Source organism: Carcharhinus amblyrhynchos, chromosome 4 (genome assembly GCF_965287045.1).
Source record: "Carcharhinus amblyrhynchos chromosome 4, sCarAmb.v2.hapA, whole genome shotgun sequence".
Taxonomy (NCBI): Eukaryota; Metazoa; Chordata; class Chondrichthyes; order Carcharhiniformes; family Carcharhinidae; genus Carcharhinus; species Carcharhinus amblyrhynchos.
The window spans coordinates 28,052,779-28,075,185 of record NC_137327.1 but is presented as its reverse complement, the minus strand read 5'-3'; the positions used below and the strand labels follow the sequence as shown (position 1 = coordinate 28,075,185).

General features: G+C 38.9%; 1 protein-coding gene across 4 annotated transcripts in view; it reads right to left on the bottom strand.

Annotated features, from left to right (window-relative positions):
* phlpp2 (PH domain and leucine rich repeat protein phosphatase 2) overlaps positions 1-22,407 on the bottom strand; it is a 120,318-nt gene that overhangs the window by 64,295 nt on the left and 33,616 nt on the right. For all 4 annotated transcript variants that reach the window (XM_080186900.1, XM_080186902.1, XM_080186904.1 and 1 more), the window contains exons 4-5: positions 9,541-9,731; positions 1,647-1,772 (exon numbers count right to left, since the gene is read on the bottom strand). In XM_080186900.1, coding sequence (XP_080043026.1) covers positions 1,647-1,772; positions 9,541-9,731 — 317 coding nt within the window. The remainder of the gene's footprint in view (positions 1-1,646; positions 1,773-9,540; positions 9,732-22,407) is intronic.

The window sequence follows — 22,407 nt, the reverse complement described above, 5'->3', positions numbered from 1 at the left end:
AAAGCTAGAATCGAACCCAGGTACCTGGCACAGTGAGGCTGCAGTGCTACCCCCCACTGCGCCAACATGCCACTCCAAACACTACTACAGCCATCTCTCCAAAATATTCAATCAGCTTTGTTGAGCACAACCTACACAATACAAATCCCCAAAAATCCTTGATTAATCACCAATTTGGAGACTCTGACAATTTTGTGACAATGGGTGCTCAGTTAATTGATCTGTAATTTCTTGGTTTTCCTGTATCACCTCCAATGTCATTCCTTTTCGTTGATGCTAAGAATGTCTCCAGCCAGTGGAGAGCTTTCCAAATTCCTACTGAGTTCAGTTTTACAGAGACGCCTTTGATACTTCCTATTGTTGGTCAAATGCTGCCTTAATGCCAAGTCTTTGCTCTCGAATTCAACTCTTTTGTCCATATTTGGACTAAGGCAGTAAAAGGTCTGGAACTGAGTGGTTCTGGCAGAATCCAAATTTAGTAATGGCGAGCAGGTTATTGCTGCTGCTTGATATCACTATCAATAACGTCTTAAATCACTTTTCAGACAATTGAAAGCAGGCGAATAGGAAAATAATTAGCCAGATTGCATTTGTTCTCCACAAACAAATTCATTTTATTAAAGCAGTTCAATAACTAAAAATGAGTGACTTAAATTGGATGCAAAATTGAAAGAGAAGTGGCAATCTGTGGGATGAAAAGAACTATAACTGTTTAAGAAAGCATCAATATTACTGCATGGAACTGCCTTATAGAAAAAAAAGTTTCTATTGTTTAGTAAGTTATGAGGGCTGCTCGTTTCCAACACCCATGTATTGGGCAGCCTGAGACAAATTCATCTTGCAAAACAGACAAGGGCTGCAGAGATGACTGATTTTTAAACAATAAATAAATTCGGGCTTCCAAGTACAAATTCAACTACAGTTAGCAGTGTCTACCAATGAAAAAGTTTCTACCAATGCAGAAGTTAGATTTCCTAATACAGCCTATGCTTGTCCAAGAGATGGCCATTGTTCTAGTAGAATAAATCTACACATAATTCACAGTTGGGTCATGTAAAATAGTAGAAGATTTGACAAGCATTAGCAAAGAGAGTGTGCCTAGGTTCTCAGTACCAAATACATTTCAAATTTAACAATTATCTTGGGTTCGGTTTAAACAGAAAGGCAAACACAAATATTTATGCCTCAAGGTGAAGGTAGGTAGAATTAAGATTTGTCTCACGACAAACTAGAATTGGACATGGTATTAAGAAAAATCTTCAGAGTAGTTTCCAAGTGACCCAAGTGCAAAAAATTAATCCATCTAATCAAAAAGAATTGTGGAATTCACTGGTTCAATTAGAGATTAAAAAGCAAGCATTGTAAAAACCTTCAAAGTCAAAGCACTTCAGCGTATTTATTTTCCCATTCATTCAACTTCCAAATTCCAGAATTGTGACCGACATGTATATTAGCCGTCACTCATTAAAACTGGAAAATTTATATGCTTTTCTTAGGGGAAGAACAAGTTCATGCATCACAACTTAAATACTAACAGTTCCTATGATTAACACAAAAGTTTTATTTTCATTTCAATATCAGAACATTGCACATTATTTTCTACCACACGTATAACATCGTGCAAGCTGTTGCCATGCATGATTCACCTTGGATGCCTGTCTGAACCATCGCAGGTATTCTGGGTATGAATCAAAGGTGATATAGTATGTTTGTCCCTGTTGTCCAGCAGAACTGAACATGAGGCAGCATTGTCGTCTCTTTACTTCTTCCACCTATAAAAAATTTAAAGAACCTTAAATTTCACTATTTTCAGGAAAAACACACAATAACATTGTGTGCTAGATTAAAATAAAAACAATCTTTAGGTAACCAGGTCAATAAACTAAAAATAAAAATTCAACCAGCGAAGGCCAGAAAACAAAATGGTTGAACTACAGAGATTTACTCAGCTGAACCACCAGGGAAACCCATGGTATTATTTTCATTCCAAAAGTTACAGACATAAACAGGGTCTCTGAGCAAAATCAACACGGAAGGATTTTTGAATGGTGCAAATCACTTTCTTTCAGTCACCCTTAATCAGCTAATTAATATACATATGTTTATGCTTACAGATATTTCTCCCACTCTCCATTCATCAGAACATATGAAAGAGAAGTCCTTCAAGCCTGCTTCGCATTTAATATGATAGTGGCTGATGTGATGTGACCTCAAGCCAAAAATCTACCTAGGCCTTAAATATATTTATGATGAAGCAACCCACTTGAGTAATTCTAAAGATTTACAAGCATTTGAGTGAAAAAAATTTCTCATCTCTGTCTTAAATGATCAGGTCCCTGCCCTGACACTTACATTTTCCTACACGATACGCCATCTGACACCTTTTTACTTGATCAATTAACTTACCTCTTTGCAGCCTCATCATGTCCTCCTCACAGCTTGTATTCCCACCTGCCTTTGTATTGCCAGCAACCTTGAATACATGACTCTGCCTCTTCATTTAAGTCAGCTATAAATAGCGGAGGCCCCAGCACTGATCTTTGCAGCATTCTATTAGTTAGTCAGCCAATTTAATTTGCCTCACTTTTCCCTATTTCTTTACTTCCAGTGCATTGACCTGTCCTCTATCTATTCCTAACATCCCTCAGAACGTACCAGCGTGTTTCTTCTCTTAGCCAGAAAAAGACATTGGCCAATAACTCATTGTCAAAATAACTGTGGCTAGTGCTGCCTTGGATTATTATGAGCAAATGTCACTGTACTTACAAGCGAGAGCAGATGTACAATTAAAGTAGAAATCCTAAAAATTCAGTTGAGGAGGAGCATTACTCAAATCATCATGCCACAATAATGGCATCATGTTGCCTGCTCACCAATGAAATGCACTGAATGGCATGAAGTTACTGAATTTGCGTCGTAAATGCAAACTAAACGCACTGCAAAAATTAGATTGTCTGAAGTGATGCAAGGAGTTTGTTTTAGAGCTATTTCTATTTAATTAGGCTTAGATTAATTGTCAGATACTTTTAACAATGTGCTAATTGTTAATTACTGCCAATGAAAATTAACCGTTACCAGCACAGAGTCATTGCTTCAGGGTTTGACTGTTGGATATTTTTAAAATGTGAACTTTAAAATGAAAATCTTTGTTTTATTTTTTCCTACATCTCTGTTCACTTGAGTCTTCAATTTGATTGACGTGGGAGATAGCTGATTGGCCTGTTCACTCGTGTCTGGGTTTCTCAGCTCACTTTGTCACTGTAAAATATTGTAGTGGTTAAACAGCCAAGGGAAAGCCTAATTAATGGCAGACACCAAGATAAAGGCAAAATACTGTGCAGATGCTGGAATCTCAAACAAAAACAGAAATGTTGGAAAATCTCAGCAGGTCTGACAGCACCTGAGGAGGAGAGAGAATAGAGCCAACATTGAGTCAGGATGACCCTTTGAAGAGTTAGCCTGTCTCAAAACATTGGTTCTATTCTCTTTCCACAGATGCTGTCAGATCTACTGAGATGTTCCAGCATTTTCTGTTTTTGTAGTGGCAGACATCAATTGGTTCATTCATATTGCAAAGTATGGCCTATGCAAATATACTTGAAACCGGTCATCAGCAGAATATAATGATCATCCAACTACGCAAGATCGAACCTCGATGTTGATTCTTCCTAGTGTGAAATGGCATCTTGTTATCACAATGTGCAAGTTGAAAGGATATTGTGCCCTCTGACCATTTTATCACCTACTGATAGAACAATTTTATCTTGCTATTGCTATGTGTAGATTTCTTCGTTAGCAACACTATCATCTTTCAAGGACTACACTATAATGAATAATAACACGCAGTGAAACCCACCATTTAACAAGAATCATCACTGGACTGCACCAGTGTAGAACATTTATTAGAAAACAATCCTGGGACAATTCACAGACAGGTGCATGGATACAAAGCTCAAAAGGACAAAATTCAATGATAACCAAAATCTTGATCGGAGAGAGGTTTTTTAAAAAGTAGAGAGATTGCCTGGATGCTCGTTTATAGCTGAAGGATCACTTTCCACAGTAGCTACTGGTACTGGAGTTTCTCACTGGAAAGGCAATGCTGCAGTCATGGCAATCTGATTCTACTTTCACTTGGAGACAAAATCCTCCTTTAAAAAAACTGTTTGCAGAAGTCTTCTGATGGGTTTTCAAAACACCAACAGCTCAGTTTGCTTTTCAGAGATGAAAAGTTCTATAATATGTATCCAGCCAATGATATTATACAATAATATGTCTAGCTGATGACACTGATAATTAAACATTTCATGTAACAAATCTTCATAACAATATACTCAATGTAAGGCTGACGCTAGGAATGATTTTTAAAAGAAAATCATGTTCTCTACAGCTACAAGCTGTTTTGGTTGCATGGCTGCTGGGCCACCTTCTAGAAGTCTTTTTATTGCTCCTTCAGTGGATTAAATGGGGTTGTTTATTTTTACTCTGGTATCTTTTATGACCTGCATTGTTAAGAGGAAGGTCATGTGTTTTGGAATTTTCTCCTTCCTAGTGAATTTAAGGTTTCATTTTGTGCTTTGGCTGGGTGCAGTAGTTAGTTTTAGAAAGGATATCAAGCTGAAAAGAAGTGTTTCTCTCTGTCCCCGATTTTGGAAAATCTGCTGGTTTGTGGAAAGCAAGACTTCTTGCCTTCCTGGAATAGAACATCTGCTATTGATGGCTTGACCAGAGTCTCCTCCTGGTGTTCTGGTCAGCTGTTCTGACTTCAAACTGTTCCAAGTGTTCCAGAGGATTGCTTTAAGTTAGAAGGCTGAGAAATCAAGATTTTCAATTCTCCAACCAAAGGACTCAGTTCCAGTATCACTTGAGCAATAGTCTTTGCTGTGATACACCTGTATAAAAGGGCTTTTTTGTCTGTGAGAAGTTTTTGTTTGATTGGAACATCTTAGACGTATTTGTTAAGGGTTATACATTAACATGGTTGTTTTGTTTTTGTTTGCAATTGATAAAAAGTTATTGCTAATTTTCTTACTATACATGTTAACTATATTCTTAAGTAAACTTTATTTGAGGAAAGCTCCCTAATGGGTCATTTGAATCATACCTGAATTAAAACATATCATGCTTATCCTAACCAAATTCAAAGTGCAAAACCTATAATCCAGGCTGGCTTCATAAAAACACCTGAGTTTCTAACCTAAATTATAACATGTCAACATTCCTTTTCAACCATGAAATGCTATACATGCAGTGGTAATTAACCTCAATTTTTCAAACCACAAATGAATGTTTTACCTTTTGGTACCTTACAACTGGTGCAAAAGATCAAGCCAGCAATATAGGTGGTGTTGTGAAGATGTTTGGGAATTTAAGATACATCCACACAGAGAAGACTCTGCATGGCAAATGATAAAGGTGATGACCATCCACATCCAAGGTGTATAAAACTGACCCTGTTTTTGGAGGGATTTTTCAAAAATTAAAAGGACAACTCCAAGCATATATTATCTTCATAGTTTCTAATGAACCTCTTCTTGCCTGCTTACCAATTACGTACTGGTAGGAAGTTTTTGTGTTCCCTTTCGTGCAACATTAATTGTCATTCTGGTCTGTTCTCACTTAAGAATCCACCCAACATCCAAGAACCCCAACTTTCACTTCTCCAGCTTTCCCTCTTTTTAGAATTTACCTAGCCTATAATTGAAATATTTCAACCCTTAAGATCGCCTACAGTTCCCTGGTAGTTTTTTTCCATCAAACGTTGGATCCACTTTACCCTAGCCATACCCTCTTATCCCACTGCAGTTATGAAGTTAGCCCTCTTCCAATTTAGATTCATCCTTGCTTTTTGCCATTACTAATCCACAATTAATAATACAATGATCAATCTTACATCAGCTTCTCCCAAAGATAATTAGTCCGTCTGGTCCACCTCATGCCACAGTACCAGATCCATCAATGCTTCCTTCCTAGTGTTATGGACAGGAGGGGTTTGAATTTAAAACAGCCGTGATTTCTCACCCGTCCATAAAGAGAAAGATGCTTTTTTGATTTCTCCCATTTTTAAGTGGTATTATATTTTACTCAACCCCTTAGCTTCTGAGTAATCTAATCCACTATTAATAGCTGCACAGCAAATTTGAGACTCAAACTATAGGAAGGAGGCTTGTAATGTAGTCCCTGGTACATTCACACAATAAAAAGGTGTTTAGCAGCACAATGACAGAATGGTTAGCACTGCTGGCTCACAACTCCAGGGACCTGGGTTTGATTCCCAGCCTAGGTCACTATCTGTGTGGAGTTTGCACATTCTCCCTGTGTCTATGTGAGTTTTCTCCAGGCACTCCAATTTCCTCCCACAGTCCAAAGATGTGCAGATTAGGATGATTGGTCATGCTAAATTACTCAGTGTCCCGGAATATGTAGGTTAGAGGGATTTGCGGAGTAAACGTGTGGGATTGTAGGGACAAGGCCTGAGGTGGGATTGTCGGCGCAGACTTGATGAGCCGTTAAACCTGGACAGAACTCTGTTTCTGCTTTGTTGATGGAAGACTACCTTTGTTCAGTTCCACAAGATGTGCGCGCACATGTGGGTGGTGTGTGTGTGTGTTCATGTGACATAACTCCCACTTCTTCCCCTTGGTTTCGACAAATGCCATATATTCCTGGTCTAACTTCTTTAGATGATCAATGATGCATCCATTAATAGGATACTGGGTCCTTTGTCATTGCAAACACATTGATTCCATTGAACAGAACTCTGCCTTTGAAGGTTAAAGGGCATTTGCGCATTTCCTTGGAATTTTATGAAAGCTAGAAATTCTCTTTGTGTAAGTTGTAGCTATTCAAGCTTAAGTCAGTACTGTGCCTTTGTCCATTTCAAAAGTAATAAATTTATAATATAGCCAGGATGATATAGACATTGTCTTTCAGATAATTACACTAGTTAGATCAAGAACATACTGGTCAAGGAAGTTCTCCTGAACATATTTCAGAAATATTTTCCCCCTTCTTACCCTTTAATCTAATATTATCCAATCAATATTTGGGTGATTAAAGACCCCCCAATATCATGATTTCATGGCTCTTGAATTTCTGAGTCCCCATCAGATTTGCTCTCTCTCATTTTGCGGAGGTCCATAGAATATCTCCAATAGCAAGATTATATTCTTTTTGTTTCTCAACTCTAATGAAATGGATTCTGTTGTCATCTCAAGGATATCCTCTCTTACCAACACAACATAGTCTTCCCTAATCAGTGCTGTTATTGCACCTCTCTTCTTACCTTCCTAACTTTTCTGAACACTTTGTATCTGTGAATATTAAGCACACAGTCCTCACTATCTTAAGTCAGGTTTCCATTATTACCATTATATCGTATTCCCACAAGCCTATTTTTGCACTTGCAACTCATCAGCCTTATTCACCACAGTTCATGCATCACCGTACATGCATTTTAAACTGGTCTTCCTATTCTTCACGCTGTGCTGTTATCAAATTTGTTAAGCCTTGCCTCTGTAGAATTATTCAACACTCACACCTTTATGCAGCTTATCCCTCTTCTTCCATATGCTGGTGCTCACCCTCCCCATTACATAAGCGAACCTTCCTACGAGGACATTTGTCCCAGTACAGTTGGACATGCAAACCGTTTGTTTTGACACAATGTCTCTCAGAACTAGTCCCATGTCCCAAAAATGTTCAGCCCTCCCTTCTGCACCTGCACTGTCCCACCATCTTCCTATTTCTATTCTTCCTGGCACTGGAAATAATCTGGAAATTACTATCTTTTCAAGTAGTACAATTTCTGGCTCAATTCCTTCTGCCTGCAGGATATATTCTACACCCTCTCCATAGTATCCTATACCCTGGCACCAAGGAAGACAACACACCATACAAGGTTCACTATGACAGTTGCAGAAATGCCCCGTCTCCCTAACAATCAAATCTGCTACAATAACTGAATTTGTATGTTTTACTGCTCCACCTGTGCAGCCTCTTTTCCATTGGTACCATTATCTAGACTACATACCTTCAAAGTGACTTCCCTCTGAGCAGTTTCCAATGTTGAGTTCCGGTTTGAGAAGACTCAAATGCTTTCTTCCTCTTCTGAATATTTTTAGGTTGCCATCCATCAACTATCCTAACCTCTGTGGGGTAAATACTTCTTCTAACATACAATTCAAGAAACACTCCCTGAAGCTCCACATGACCCTAACTACTCCTCAAGCCCAAAATGCCTGAATTTGAACTCAAACAGCTAGAGATATTTCCTCTACTTGAGGTCACCAAGACATATGCACAGTTCTCATATTTGCATATAACTAGATTAAGTGGAATGCAAGCTACATTATTGATCTGGACAAGAGGATTTTTGCCACCTTTTGTAGGGAAGACAGATAGAATCTATGAAGACACTTAGAGGATCAGGCATTTTGCAAAAGTCAATCTAAAACTGCTATGCTACTGTCATTGGAGTTTAATTTGCAAGTTAGCAGAAGGTTTGTTAGAAGTAGGCAAGAAGTAATACAAGTCTTAAGAACCACAGCCCTTTGCATTGATGGGAAAGAAAAGATCAAGACTATAGTGCGATCTTGATTTGGTCTTGCTCTAAAACGTGAAGCCAAAGTCTTAAAAAGCAATTTAAATGCCCAACATTTTATTCACAACCTACTCAACAAATTACTCTGTTATACATCTTTATTGTGGGAAGCAAAATTAGAGCAAGCTGACAGACAGAGAAATAAATTAAGCAACACATTAATATTGCAGTCACTGTATCTCCTGAGATAATCAGGAGCAGGGGAAAGAGAAGCATTGAAGAAATACAGACACTCTGCTTTTGTCAGAATTTTAGTTTGCCACTATGCTACATCAGAAGCAGAACGTTTAATGCTCAGGGTCCATACAAGACCATGCAGACCAGGATCTTCCAGCAGGAAATATCTTGGGCAGGATGGAAACTTTGAAGAAGCAGTCAAAAGTCCATTGACTTTTTGTGGGAATTTCCAATCCCCACCTGAAATCCCAGCTGCAGTGTCAATCAGGTACAAATTCATTATTACACAGACACTCCAATGCTGGTTTTTGTTCATTAGGGAAAAGTATACATAACTGTATTACAATATATCAGAACCTCAACAATAAATGTCTACTGAATCATTTACAAACTGAGAGATCTACATTAGTTCATAGTATTTGGCCTACTAAGCTTGTAAATAGTATCTGATAAATTAAAAAACTCAATCTAAATTTGAATTTGGCTCCTCTTCAAACTTTTGATGCTATGATTTAAAATCCTATGTGAGCATTCCAACCATAGATTGATTTTAAACAATTATAAACCCTGTGGAGTTTATCAAATATACATTCTAATGGAATACTGGAGATGATGTCCATAATTAATCTTACTGTCTTTTTTTTACATATCTTTGTGGATTAGTAAAAATAAGCTTATCACAATGTAACTATTTGTAAACAGACAAAGCCTGCCTTAAGATGTACACAATACCAGCTCCTTCAAAATAGACAATTTCTCACCTTGCCTCCAGTAAGGGGCAGTACGTGCATTTTCCCCATCTGGCATTCCTTCACTGAAGACACAATTAGGCAGGTACCACAGAGAATGACTTGACGTTCTGACCACTTGTGTAACTGAGTTTTACCTTTCCGAACATTAAACACTCCAGACAGAAGGATCCGATCTAGCTGTTCTATGCTGTTTGGCTTTCCTAAGGAGACAATAGAAAAACAACACTGAAAACCTTATAAAGTGAACAACCAAATTGTAAAATATGCACCTTGTTAACTTAATAGCAAAATTGAAACAACTGGAAGACCTCATTAAAGGCACATGGATTCATCAATTCATTTTAACATTAGATTCAATAATCTTAATTAAAGAAATTGAAATACACATATTTAGTGAACTGTAGCACATTTTATGATACGAAAATCCTAGAATCCTAAAATAAATATATTCACAAGCATCTAACAAATATTTTATGCCAAAAATATGAACCACCTGTCTTCAGAGATGTTAAAGCAGTGATGCACTGAGTTAGGTTGCTGTGGGTCAAAGTACAATGAAATGCGTAAGTGCTGATTGATACCACAGCGCAATAAGGTTTAAGAAATCTCACTCCATGCCAGAAAAGGTCCATTTCTAGAATTCGAGTGTTGTGGTATAATTCTAATTAATATTGTTTAAAAACAGGCACAAAATAACCAATTTAGCAGTATAGAAGCCCGTAACATAATTCAGGCTATTGCTTTGTTTTAAAATGTGACACTGGTGGCTACTTGAAATGAATTTCCAGGTGTTAAACAGCCTCACCAGCTGGCTCATAATAAGATTGTTGAAGGTTGCCCCGCAAAGGAACCACAAATGGCAGGGGTGCACTTCCTGGCTCCACAAAATATATAGCTTGCAGTCCAACACTGCTTACCTTTATTCTGCCATTAACATTCTGATATCTTCACATGCTGCTATCTGCACCCTCCTTAGCCATAATCACCACCATTTACACTTCCTTTGTCTTTTTATCCATTACATTTTTGTCAATCTCTCTCCAGCCCCCCACTATCACTGGCCCTCTATCCAGCTGCTACTGCTTCAACTATAAAACCCTCTGCCATCCCGCCCAACAACAGTATAAATCTCATCTAATTTCCAGCTTATTAGTTCTGACAAAACGTGACTCAGGCTCAAAACTTGCTCTGTTCTCTTTCCACAGATGCTATCAGACCTGCTGCGATTTTCCAGCATTTTATGTTTGCGGTCTACCTTTGTGCCCATCCAGAACACCACTTTAGAGTTACCTCTAGGCCTTGGCTTGGAGTAAATTGTTAAGTTCCTGCCCACAGGTGGGCTGTCGGTACCTGATCAGCACTTGCAGCTACCTGATTTATTCTGATGAAGCCCAAGAATGAACTCATTTCAGCTTCAAAGCTAAGAAATTCAAGCTTAAGTTTTATGGGATAAAGGAAATGTTGCAAGGTGCACTACTCACTTGCAGAGCTGGCACAGACACAGACTGAATGGCCTCTTTCTGTGCTGCAATGATTGTGATTTCCACAATTGCAAGATCATAGCTACATCTCTGAAATGTTACTGCCTTCTGAACGAAGATATACAATTAATTGCTGTTTCTTGAGCTTGTAAGTAAAACAAAAGGATGCTCCGATGGGAACAAAGGAACATCAAGCATCATTATTGTTGGATTGTGCTTTTACAGAACTTGGAACAACCAAGATCAACTCCTGCCAGAACATCTGTACAATTAATGGACACATTGAACTAAATGAGAATGTCAGAATTAGAAGCCAGTTTCTTGACAAATATTCAAAACCATACACATTTTTGTTATGACCTTTATGCATCATTATAAAATGTTATTGTAAATGAGAATGCAAAATCAATTGTTTAATTAGAGAGCAGGTGCAGACACAATGGTCAAATGGCCTCCTTTTGTATTACAACAATTAACAAATCATTTTATTAAACAACAGAGTCCAAATGATTACTAGATTTTACTACTTTGCCATTACAAACATTTTGATTTTCCCTGCCTGACCATGAAATACACCAACTGGATTATTACTTGCTTTATAATTTCTTCATCAGTTTAAAAATTACTTAAGGTTTAGCATTAAAAATAACTTTATGATATTTTGAAGCAGCAAATAAGAGCCTACAGGTCCTGTTCCTTGAGACAACATACAGCAGTTCCAAGAACAAGTCAAATATCTAGAGGGAGTCAAAAGCAATTGATTCCAGATTAACATGATCACTGAAAGACCCAAAATTACTTCAATGCTGAAAACTGCAAATCAGTAATGATGCCTCATCCATTTCACAATAGTATGCTCAAAAGTAGGATCTTGAAAGTGAAAGGTTCCAGTAAATGCAAAGTTTTAGTCAATGTAAGGCTTTGAATGTACTGCAATCACATAATTACGCCAAAGGTTTTGGGAATTGTCTATAAAATATTATATTCAGTCTGCTGTTCTCCACATTCTTTGGCCAACATAAAAGGTTGCTTTAATCTTTTTTTTGTAAAAAGAAAGGCTTATAATTTGCTATCCTAATGTTCAACCTGTTTATGCAGAATATTGAAATCAAATACAAGTAAATAAGGTATAAAGTAGCAGGATGCATTGCCAGAATTAATGCAGTGGCTTGCACCCGTGCTAAATGCTGTCCAAATGAGAAACATCAGTCACACTAAACACACAGTCCCAACATATAGCATCTCAGTTGTTCATCCTTCAGTGCCTCAGTGTCAACCCGAAACACTGGCTGCTTCACCTCCCTGACCAACAGGGATCCCATCAGCATGATCATAGGTTGATTTCAATAAAGACAATGAAGGTGGCACCAGTGGCCTGGAATGTACACACCCTCATGATAATGCCACAGCTGACAGAGAAGACAGAGAACTGCTTTTGTTACAGACAGCTGGCTAGGTGCAGTGTCAAGATTGCCACCGTCAGCGAGACTGAGGTGCAAGTGTGGGACTGGAAAAGAAGAATGATATGAAGCTGGTGTAGGCCTGTAATGATGTAGAGATGCAGGCGTTGGACTGGGGTAAACACAGTGAGAAGTCTCACAACATACCTGACAAAGGAACACCATTTCTGAAAGCTTGTAAGATTACTATCAAATAAACTGGTTGGAATCTAACTGGGTGTTGTGTGACCTCTTACTGTGTAGACCTGTGAACCATTGCATCAGTAAGCTGACTTGCCTGCTCAAGGATATGCATGATTGCTTGATAGTGTTTTAATTTCTTCCTCCTACCTTACATGGCAACAGACAAGCAACTCTTTCCACTGGAGAAAACCAGTGGAGGGCTTTCCTTATTTTAAAAATAGCAGCGTCTAACCACTACGGCTGGCTTTTCCAGAAGGTGTGGTGCTTATAGTGCCGATGACATGAGTTGAATCTCATACTGGCTAAGGTTGTTCTTGGGGCTTGCTTGTTCAACTTGTCTCATTGTGATATCATGACATCATTGAGCCATTACTAGCATCTTCAGTTGTCTGTCCTACAGTGCTTGTGTCAAATTTTGTTTGATAACATTCCTGTGAATCACCTTGGGATGTTTACTATGTTGAAGACATTGAACAACTTTGCAACTCTCAAAGTAACAAACACGTGCATGAGGGCTCCAGTAAAAGATGAGCTGGAGTGGAGTTTGACAGTTATGATGGTGGAAATATATAGTCCCCTGCCTTCCACTCTAATACATACCTTCCTTCCTCTCTTCCACCCTTTCCCATTCCATATATTTCCACCTTCGTAACTGTCAAACTCCATTCCTACTGCAGCTCATCTTTGAGCCTCCTTATTGACTTAAAAACTATTATATCTCTAACTTCTGCCAGTTTTATGAAAGCTCATTGATTGGAAACACTATTTATCGCTCCCCAAATGTCACTTGACTTGCTGAGTACTTCCAGTACTCTATTTTTATTTCAGATTTGCAGCACCAAGTATTAGGAATGCATTTTCCAGTGAAAGAATGGCTGATACATTAAATAGGCTTTTAAACTTTATTGCAAAATTAACATTTGTTTTTGTATTGTCACCAATATTCAGAATTTACCACCCGAAATTAATGAGGCAGATTCCAATATGTCAAGGCCAAAGCAAAACATTTATCCTGTGAAGGAACTGCAAGATGTGCACCAGATTACTTTTTCAGCATCCATTTCAACTGCAAATTTTTTAAGCATGCTGGTTTTGCAACAGCGTGTTTTCATTTGATTCATACACAATTAAACTGGAGTGTGATGCTCATACTCTGACAATGCAATTTCAGGTGAACTTTGTAAGCAGGCAACAGATGCGAAATCATGTATTTAGTAAAAGCAGAGGAGATACTGGACCATCTAACCTTTGAAATTTTACTCATTCAAATAAATTGTATTCAGTTAGTTTAGCTTTTGATGTAAACTAAAAATATTTACTTTTAAAATACATATTCTGATTGACTGTCTACACAACTTCTTAAAATGCTGAAAAATTAAGCATTCAATTTATAACATCTCTGGAGGTCTGGTAACTGCATTCCCACCTATACACCCACAGACACCATTAGTGCATAAACTTACAGGCCTTTTCTCTTAATGTCCTTCAAGCCTGAATAAGGTTTCGGGGTGAAATAAGCTAAAAGTCTTAAATAAAAACACAAAAAAAAGCTAGATTACTCATTTCAAAGTTTCATTCAAATTAAAATCTCTTTATAACAAAAACGAGTTTGCCTTAACCAATATACTAATTTCACAGAAGTTCTTTTCAATCACATAATTAGTCACCTTAGACAACAACACATTTGAGCAACCTTCCAGTCAGTCTGATTCATTTGCTTCGACCAGAGGCGGCAATGCCTAGATGATCTGCTCATCTCACTAGCAAATCGGTTAAGTATGCTAATTCTTAGATGTTGTTAGCTTATATTTTCTTGACACTTCATGTGCTTTTCCAAAGATTTACACACTAATTTATCAGAGCAGCACCCTCACTTTCCTCTCAAACTTTCATCCCTGCTGCTTATAATGTGGAGACTGTTGAAGTGTAAATGTGCCAGTAACCTTCAAGTGCCAAACCTCAGTGGCCATTATATCTGAGCAAGAACAAGTGCTAGTCAGTAACCTAATCACATCCAAACCTGTTCCTGTTTTTGTCCATTAACATGCACTTCCCAGAAGTTAGTAATAAGCAAAGTTGATTTTCTTTTCAAGAGATATCTTTCGAACTGAAATAACTCCTCCAAGATCAGTGTCCCTTCATCAAAATTAGCTTTATTTGCACAATAAGCAACACTCAAACAGATACTTCCTCATACAAATATAAACCCTGAAAGCCAGTAACCCTGTCACCCATTATGTACACGCGAAGGGCTCCCTAATTGAATAAGCCATTACTGCCTTAATCTGGGAGCTTGTATTCTAAGAAGTCCACATCATGGGGTTTGTTAAAGTCATTATCAAACTACTTCTGAAAATCAAAAAAATGCCGCATACAGAAAGAACATTCTCTCACTTCTTTAATCAAACTTAGCCTGCGCTTGACAATTCTACACTGTGAATCACGTTGGGATGTTTACTATGTTAAAGGCAATGAACAACTTTGCAACTCTCAAAGTAACAAACACATGCATGAGGGCTCCAGTAAAAGATGAGCTGAAGTAGGAGTGGAGTTTGGCAGTTACGAAGATGGAAATATACAGTCCCCTGCCTTCCACTCTAATATCTACCTTTCTTTTTGTTCCTTCCTCTCTTCCATCCTTTCCCTTTCCATACATTCCCACCTTCGTAACTGTCAAATTCCACTCCTACTGCAGCTCAAGTTTTACTGGAGCCTCCTTATTGACTTAAAAACTATTATATCTCTCTAAATGGATAGGCCCACATCTTTTGAAGAAACAAGTTCTTATAACTATAGCTTGAAAAATTGGCGTTCACTTATCTGGAACTGAAGGATACAGAGATGTAGTAAATTATATATAATACTTTCATGATTAAGAGTGTTCTGAAATAATCTTTTACTTGATTAGTAAATTGGGATCCATGTGACAGACAGAATCACCACTGTAAAACCAGACAGAAAAATCAGAAGCTTTTACAACACTGGGCTAATTGCATTAATATAGTTTGAAAGAGAGTTGGATTATCATTTTAAAAGTAATTTGGAAGTAAAGGAATTACTAAGGAAATTAGCTTATAGTGCATTTATAGAACTCCCACCATCATCTCCAGCACATTGCTCAATTCCACCCTTGTCTCAGCTCATCAGCTGCTGACATCCTCATCCATGTCTTTGTTACTTCCAGACTTGACTATTCCAACATTCTTCTTACATCCTCCAAAAACTGTGCTGCCTGTTTCCTAACGTGCAATAAGTCCCACTCAGCCATCATTATAGAATCCCTACAATGCAGAAGGTCATTCAGCCCATTGAGTTGATAGTCATAGGAGATGGGGGTAAGGAAGAGAATAGTAGTCAGGGCATGGAGGAGACAGTTGGGGACTGCGGGGATTACAGTTACCAAGAGGTCATATGGTTTTAATTTTGTTCTGGATAATTATTGCTGAAAGATGGTCAGAACCATCCAAAGTTTGTGATCCAAATTATCAGATGGTTCCCATTGCAGGGCAATCTGTCAACAGATGCTTAAACTTCGCAGCGATCTTTATGTAGCGACCTCTGAATGGTTCCCTGGTGCATCTCTGAAGTACCCTCCAGGTAAGATGTTGTAGGACAGATGTTGTGGGCGAAAGTACAAAAACAAGGAAGTTATGTAGAATCTTTATAGAGCTCTGGTTTGACCACAGCTTGAATAATGCATCCAGTTTTGGTCATCACACTTTAGAAAGACTGTGAAGGTCCCTGAAAGGGTGCAGAGGAAATTTAGCAGAATGGATGAGACATTTCAGCTGAAAGGTTAGTTTGAAGAATGTGGGTTGTCCTCCTTGGAGCAAAGGAGATTGAGGGGAGAACTGTGGGGAGGTGGTGGCAGAGTGGTACTGTCACTGGACTAGTAATCCAGAGGCCTGGGCTAATGCTCTGGAGCATGGTGGAATTTGAACCCATGATGGGTGGTGGAATTTAAATTGAACGAATACTTCTGGAATATGCAACTAGCCTCTACAATGGTATGTTGATAATGATTTCTGCAAAATTTGACCAACCTTGAGGTAAGGGTTTCTACAAGTATTTAAATAGGAAAAATTAGTAACTAAAGGTAGTGTTTGGTCCTCAGGAGAGTCTGGTGAATTGATTATGGAAAACAAGGAAACGGCATATGCATTTTGTATTTGTCGTCACTATAGAAAAGTGCATGGAAATCAAGAGGTGTACTGGAGGGCAGAATTTAAACAATCACCATCATTAGAGAAAAAGTGCTGTGAATACTTTTAAACCAAAAGGCTAACAATCTCCAGGGTCTTAAAAGGAGTGGCTGTAGAGATAATAGCATTGGCTTTAATTTTCCAAAATTCCTTAGATTTTAGAAAGCTTCCAGTTGATTGGAAAATAGCCTTTATTCAAGAAGGGAGCCAAACAGAAAGCAGGAAACGACAAGTCAGTTAGCCTAACATCCATAGGGAAACTGCTAGAATCCATTACGGAGATTAAAACTTAGAAAATTGGATCTGGCATACTCAGCATTGACTTGTGAAAAGGAAATTGCATTTAACTAAAATGAGTTAGAGTCTTTGATGAAATAACAAGCAAGTTTGATAAAGCTCATCCTGTCGATGTCGTGTATTTCAATTTCCAGAAGACATTTGATAAGGTGCCACACAAAAGGTTACTATACAAGATTACATAGTGTAGGAGGTAACATGTGAGCATGGATAAATGATTGGTTAGTTAACAGGAAGCAGGGAGTAGAGATAAATGGTCTTTTATGAGATGGCAAGCTGTTATAGTGGAGTGCCACACGAATCAGTGCTGGAACCTCAACTATTTATACCAAATGATTCAGATGAAGAGAACAAACATATGATAGCTAAATTTGCTGGTGAACCAAAATCAGTATGAAAGTTGTCAAGAGAAGGTAAAGAGTCTGCAAAGGAATATAGACAGGTTCAATGAGTGGGCAAAAATTTGGCAGATGAAGTATAATGTGGGAAAATATGAACTTATCCACTTTGACAAGAAGAATATAAAAGCAGGACATCATTTAAGTGGAGAGATTGCAAAACTCGATGACACAAAGGGATTATGGTGCCCTGGTTTATGAATCAAAAAAGGTTAGCACGTAGGTGCAGCAAGTGATTAAGGAAGGTATTGGAATGTTGACATTTATTGCAAGAGAAATGGAATACAAGAGGAAATATTGCAGTTATATAGTGACTAGGTGAGACTACATCTACAGTACAGTTTTGCTTTCCTTATTTGAAAAAAAGGATACAATGTTAGAAGCAGTTCGGAGAAGGTTCTCATGCCTCACTCCTGAGATAAGGGGCTTATGCAGAAAGGGTGATCAGGTCGGGCATATACCCAGCAGAGTTTAGAAGAACGAGAGGAGATGTGGTTGAAATATGCAAGGCTCTGAAGGGACTAGGTAGGGTAGATACCAGGAGGATGTTTCCAATTTTGGAAGAGATAAAACTAGCGAATAAAGAATAGGAGGTCTACTATTTAAGGTGGAGATAAGTAGAATTATTTTTCTCAGAGGATCATTAGTATATGGAATTCTCTTCCCTAGAATGCAGTGGAAGCTGGATCACTGAATTTATTCAAGGCAGAGTTACATAGGCTTCTGATAGACAAGGGAGTCAAAGATTATGGGGGCAGATGGTAAAGTGGAGTTGATACCACTGTCCTAGAATCCCTACACTGCAGAAGGAGGCCTTTCAGCCCATCGACTCTACACCGACCACAATTCCACTCAGGCCCTATTCCCATAACCCTCATATTCACCCTGCTAATCCCTCTGACACTAGGATTAATATTGCATGGCCAATCAACCTAACCTGCACATCTTTGGTCTGTGGGAGGAAACCCATGCAGACACAGGGAAAATGTGCAAACTCCACACAGACAGTAATCCAATGCCGGAATTTAACCCAGGTCCCTGGCACTGTCAGACAGCAGTGCTAACTACTGTGCCACCATGCTGCCCAATCAGATGAACTATGATTTTATTGAATGGCGGACCAGGTGCCAAATGCTGAAAGGGCTACTCCTGAACTTACATCCTACATTCCATCTGGTTCACCATGTCCTGCAGGGAAGAAAATCTGCCATCCTTAGTTGGACTGGCCTACATGTGACTCTAGGACCACAATCATATCGTTGACTTGTAAATGGTTTCATAAATGGCCCAACAGTCCACTCAATTCAAGGGCAATTAAAGATGGGCAACAAGTACTGACTTTGCCAGTGATGCCCATATTCCACAAAAGAAATATCAAAGATTATGGCAAGCTTAGATAAGGCTGACAAAGAAAATCTGTTCCCATTAGATGGCAGAACAGCTAGGGATACTTATGAAAAATCTTTGAGACAGATGGATACGAGGAAGATCTTTTGTATGCCGCGAGTGGTAATGATCTGGAATTCACTCCTAGAAGGGCAGTAGAGTGGAAGCGGAGATGATTAATGATTTCAAAAGGCGAATGGATGGGCATTTGAGGGAAATAAACTTGGGGTGCAGGAATAGGACAGGGAAACTGGACTTATTGGATTGTTCTGCATGAAAACAGCATGGACTCGATGGACCAAATGGCCTCTGTTTGTGCCATGATTCTATGACCAAAATAGACAGATTGGCAGGATGATGAAAAAAGGTGTCACCCCCTCCCCCACCACCTGCCAAAGGCCAAATCCTGCAGGATTCAGCCATGTGTCATTAGAGATGCCACTAAGCCACATTTGATGATGGACATTTAAATTCCTCACCAAAAGTGCATTCTATGCCCTTTTCATCTTCAGTTCTTCACCATGTGGTGTTCATCATCAAGGAACACTGAATCATCCCCCCAAGGTGGATAGTGTTAGTAATCAGCAGGAGCTTTCCATGTCCATGTTTGGCTTGGAGCCAGGAAACCTCATTGGGTATAGAGTCAATGTTGCAGTGAACTGCAACAAAACAAAAAAATGGCCAAGTGTTTTGCCACTGGCACACATCACTAAAATGAAACAGAGCAGATAAATCTTTGAGTACTGAATGTCATTTGGAACTTTCAGCAGGGCCACTCCCTCCTATTTAGCACTCTGCCACCATATCTGGTGATTTTGCCTTGCCAATAGGACAACAACTCACCCAGAAATTGTGAAGTAGTCTCGGACGTTAGCTGAAAGTCTTACTCACAGAATCATACCTATGTCAGGTTGTTGCCTCTGGTGGCTTCCTCTTTTTTCACCTACATGCTGGATTCAGTAGCAACATCCAAAATTATGCCATCAGTTTCCACATTTGTTTTTTCATCCATCATGGGACTTGGGCATGCTGGCTGGCCAGCATTTATTGCCCATCCCTGGTTGCCCTCGAGAAGGTGGTGGTGAGTTGTCTTCTTGAATCGCTGCAGTTTATGTGCTTTGGGTTAACCCACAATGCTGTTAGGGAGGAAATTCCAGGATTTTGACTCAGCAACTGCGAAGGAACGGCAGTTCCCTTCAGAAACTTGGTTCCCTTGCCACCAATTCCGTCCCTCTCCCTGGCAATTATCTGTGACTGTACCAGATTGTTCATGACCCTGGGTGTTAACTCTGATGCCAAGATAAGCTTCTTACAATACATCCACACCATTACTAAGTCGACCTATTTTCATAACATGTCTGACTTTGACCTTGCCTCAGTTTATCTGCTGCTAAAACCATCAACCATATCTTTATTTTCTCTAGACCTTGAGTATTCCAGCACTTATTTCTTCTAGACCTTCTGGGCATTCCAGCACTCCTGGTTGATTTACCATGATTTATGCTTGGGAAACTTGAAAACTCCTCTACCAGTGTCATAACGCACATTAGGTCCTGCTCACCCATTTGTCTTCTGTTCATTGATTTATATTGGCATTCATTCATGCAGGCTTTGATTTCAATTTTCTCATCCACATTTTCAAATCGCTTGCTCACTTCTACCTCAGTAATCTCCTCCAGCCCGGCAAACCACCCTACATTTCTGCACTCCACTGCACTTAAAACACTATATAAATGCAAATTCTTATTGTTTGACTAGTTTGCAAGACAACGTTCCCAATTTTGGTACAAGTATCCCCATTAGTGAGGAGGCCACTACAAGATTGTCTGAGCGTGCGTTGGCTGTATCAGGTACAGTTATAGATTTAAGTGATTGCTTCAAGAACTGATCACATGATTTGATGGGAATGTCATTGGGGTGTTTCACAAGCTCCCGTTTAGTTTCTGTCTCATTTTGTACAAGCAACAGCTTTTACAATAAATCTGTTGTTAGCTTGAATCTGCATGTGCAAACCACGTTTTTGTGCAAAACCCACAACCCTAACATAGTAAGGGCATTACAAAAATAAAATTGGCGACAAGTCAGAATTTTGTTTTGTCAAGAACATTGAGAAAGGATCCTAAGAAAAACAAACATTGTGGTCCTTGTGCTTTGAATATTAGAAGGCTGGGGAAAATCAGCACCAGGATTAAAAATTCAAGTGCCAGTGAAGACAGCCAAGTAAGGAAAAAAGTATTTGGGGGGGGGGGGGGGGGGGAAAACAAAAAAAAAATCACTGTTCTCATTGGGGAAAAAGTAATTGGGTAGACCTCTCTAACCTACAGAGTCCATGCACGTGTTGTAATATGTAGAGGCAGAGTGGGAGACTTACTATGCAGTTGAAAATGGGTGGAGACTCTGTGGCTTTAAAAGATGAGCTTTTCTAATCAGGGAAGAATGAGATTCCAGGTAGTATCCAGCATATTTCACAAGTAGGGATGCTCTACTGTATGGCCATTTGAAAAAATACATCAAGTCAACAGTTTCAAGGGTAAAAAGAGGAGTATTAGGAAACCTAAAAAAAAGAGTATCTCTAGTGCCTTCAAGAGAAATGGTGGGTCAATTAGGGGCCACAGGGCCTTATAATGAAGAAAATATATCATGGAATTCCTATGTAGACAGATTTCAATACTTTATACAAGTGAATACAATTGTAAACAATTTGCCTTTACTAACTTTCCTTAGTACAGCGAGAAGCAAAACCTTCAATTTGCTCTGGATCTTGGTTCATCCAGCAAAGCCAGGAACCAAACTTATGATTTAATAATCCTTGAAGAGCATTACTCTCCAAAACCAATGATCATCACAGGATGATTCAGATTCCACCAAGGAATCAAGTGGAAGGTGAAAGCATTGCTCAGTTTGTGGTTACCTTGAAAATGCTGGCTCAACATTGAGTTTGGTGAGATAGTGAAGTCGGACACTTTAGAAACTTTCAAGCGGTTAGTGGATAGGCATATGGAGCACACCAAAATGATAGGGAGTGGGATAGTTGATCTTGAGTTCGGACATAGCTTGGCACAACATTGAGGGCTGAAGGGCCTATACTATGCTGTACTATTAAAAAAAAATTGGAAGATACTCTTCCAAAATGAGACGATCCAAAGAACATTGCTTACCAAACACAAGCTGACTTCTAAACAGCAGTAGAAATCAGTGTTCGTAGAACTGGCTGGCAAAGAGGCTTCACAATTTAGTACAGGAATGAAGATCCACAAGTTGGAAACCGCCTTTAAGAAGTCAGGACAGCAACAAGCATGTCAACAATGTGCCAAAATGGAGCACTGAGTGAATGCCACAGCAACTGCTGTAAGAATTGTGGTAAAATGGGTCACATTGTAAAAGCTTGTTGGGCTAGACCTGCCCCCCCCCCCCCAAGAAGAATATTCAGAAGGATCTGGGCACCTTCAAGAAGGTGAACGAGTTAAAT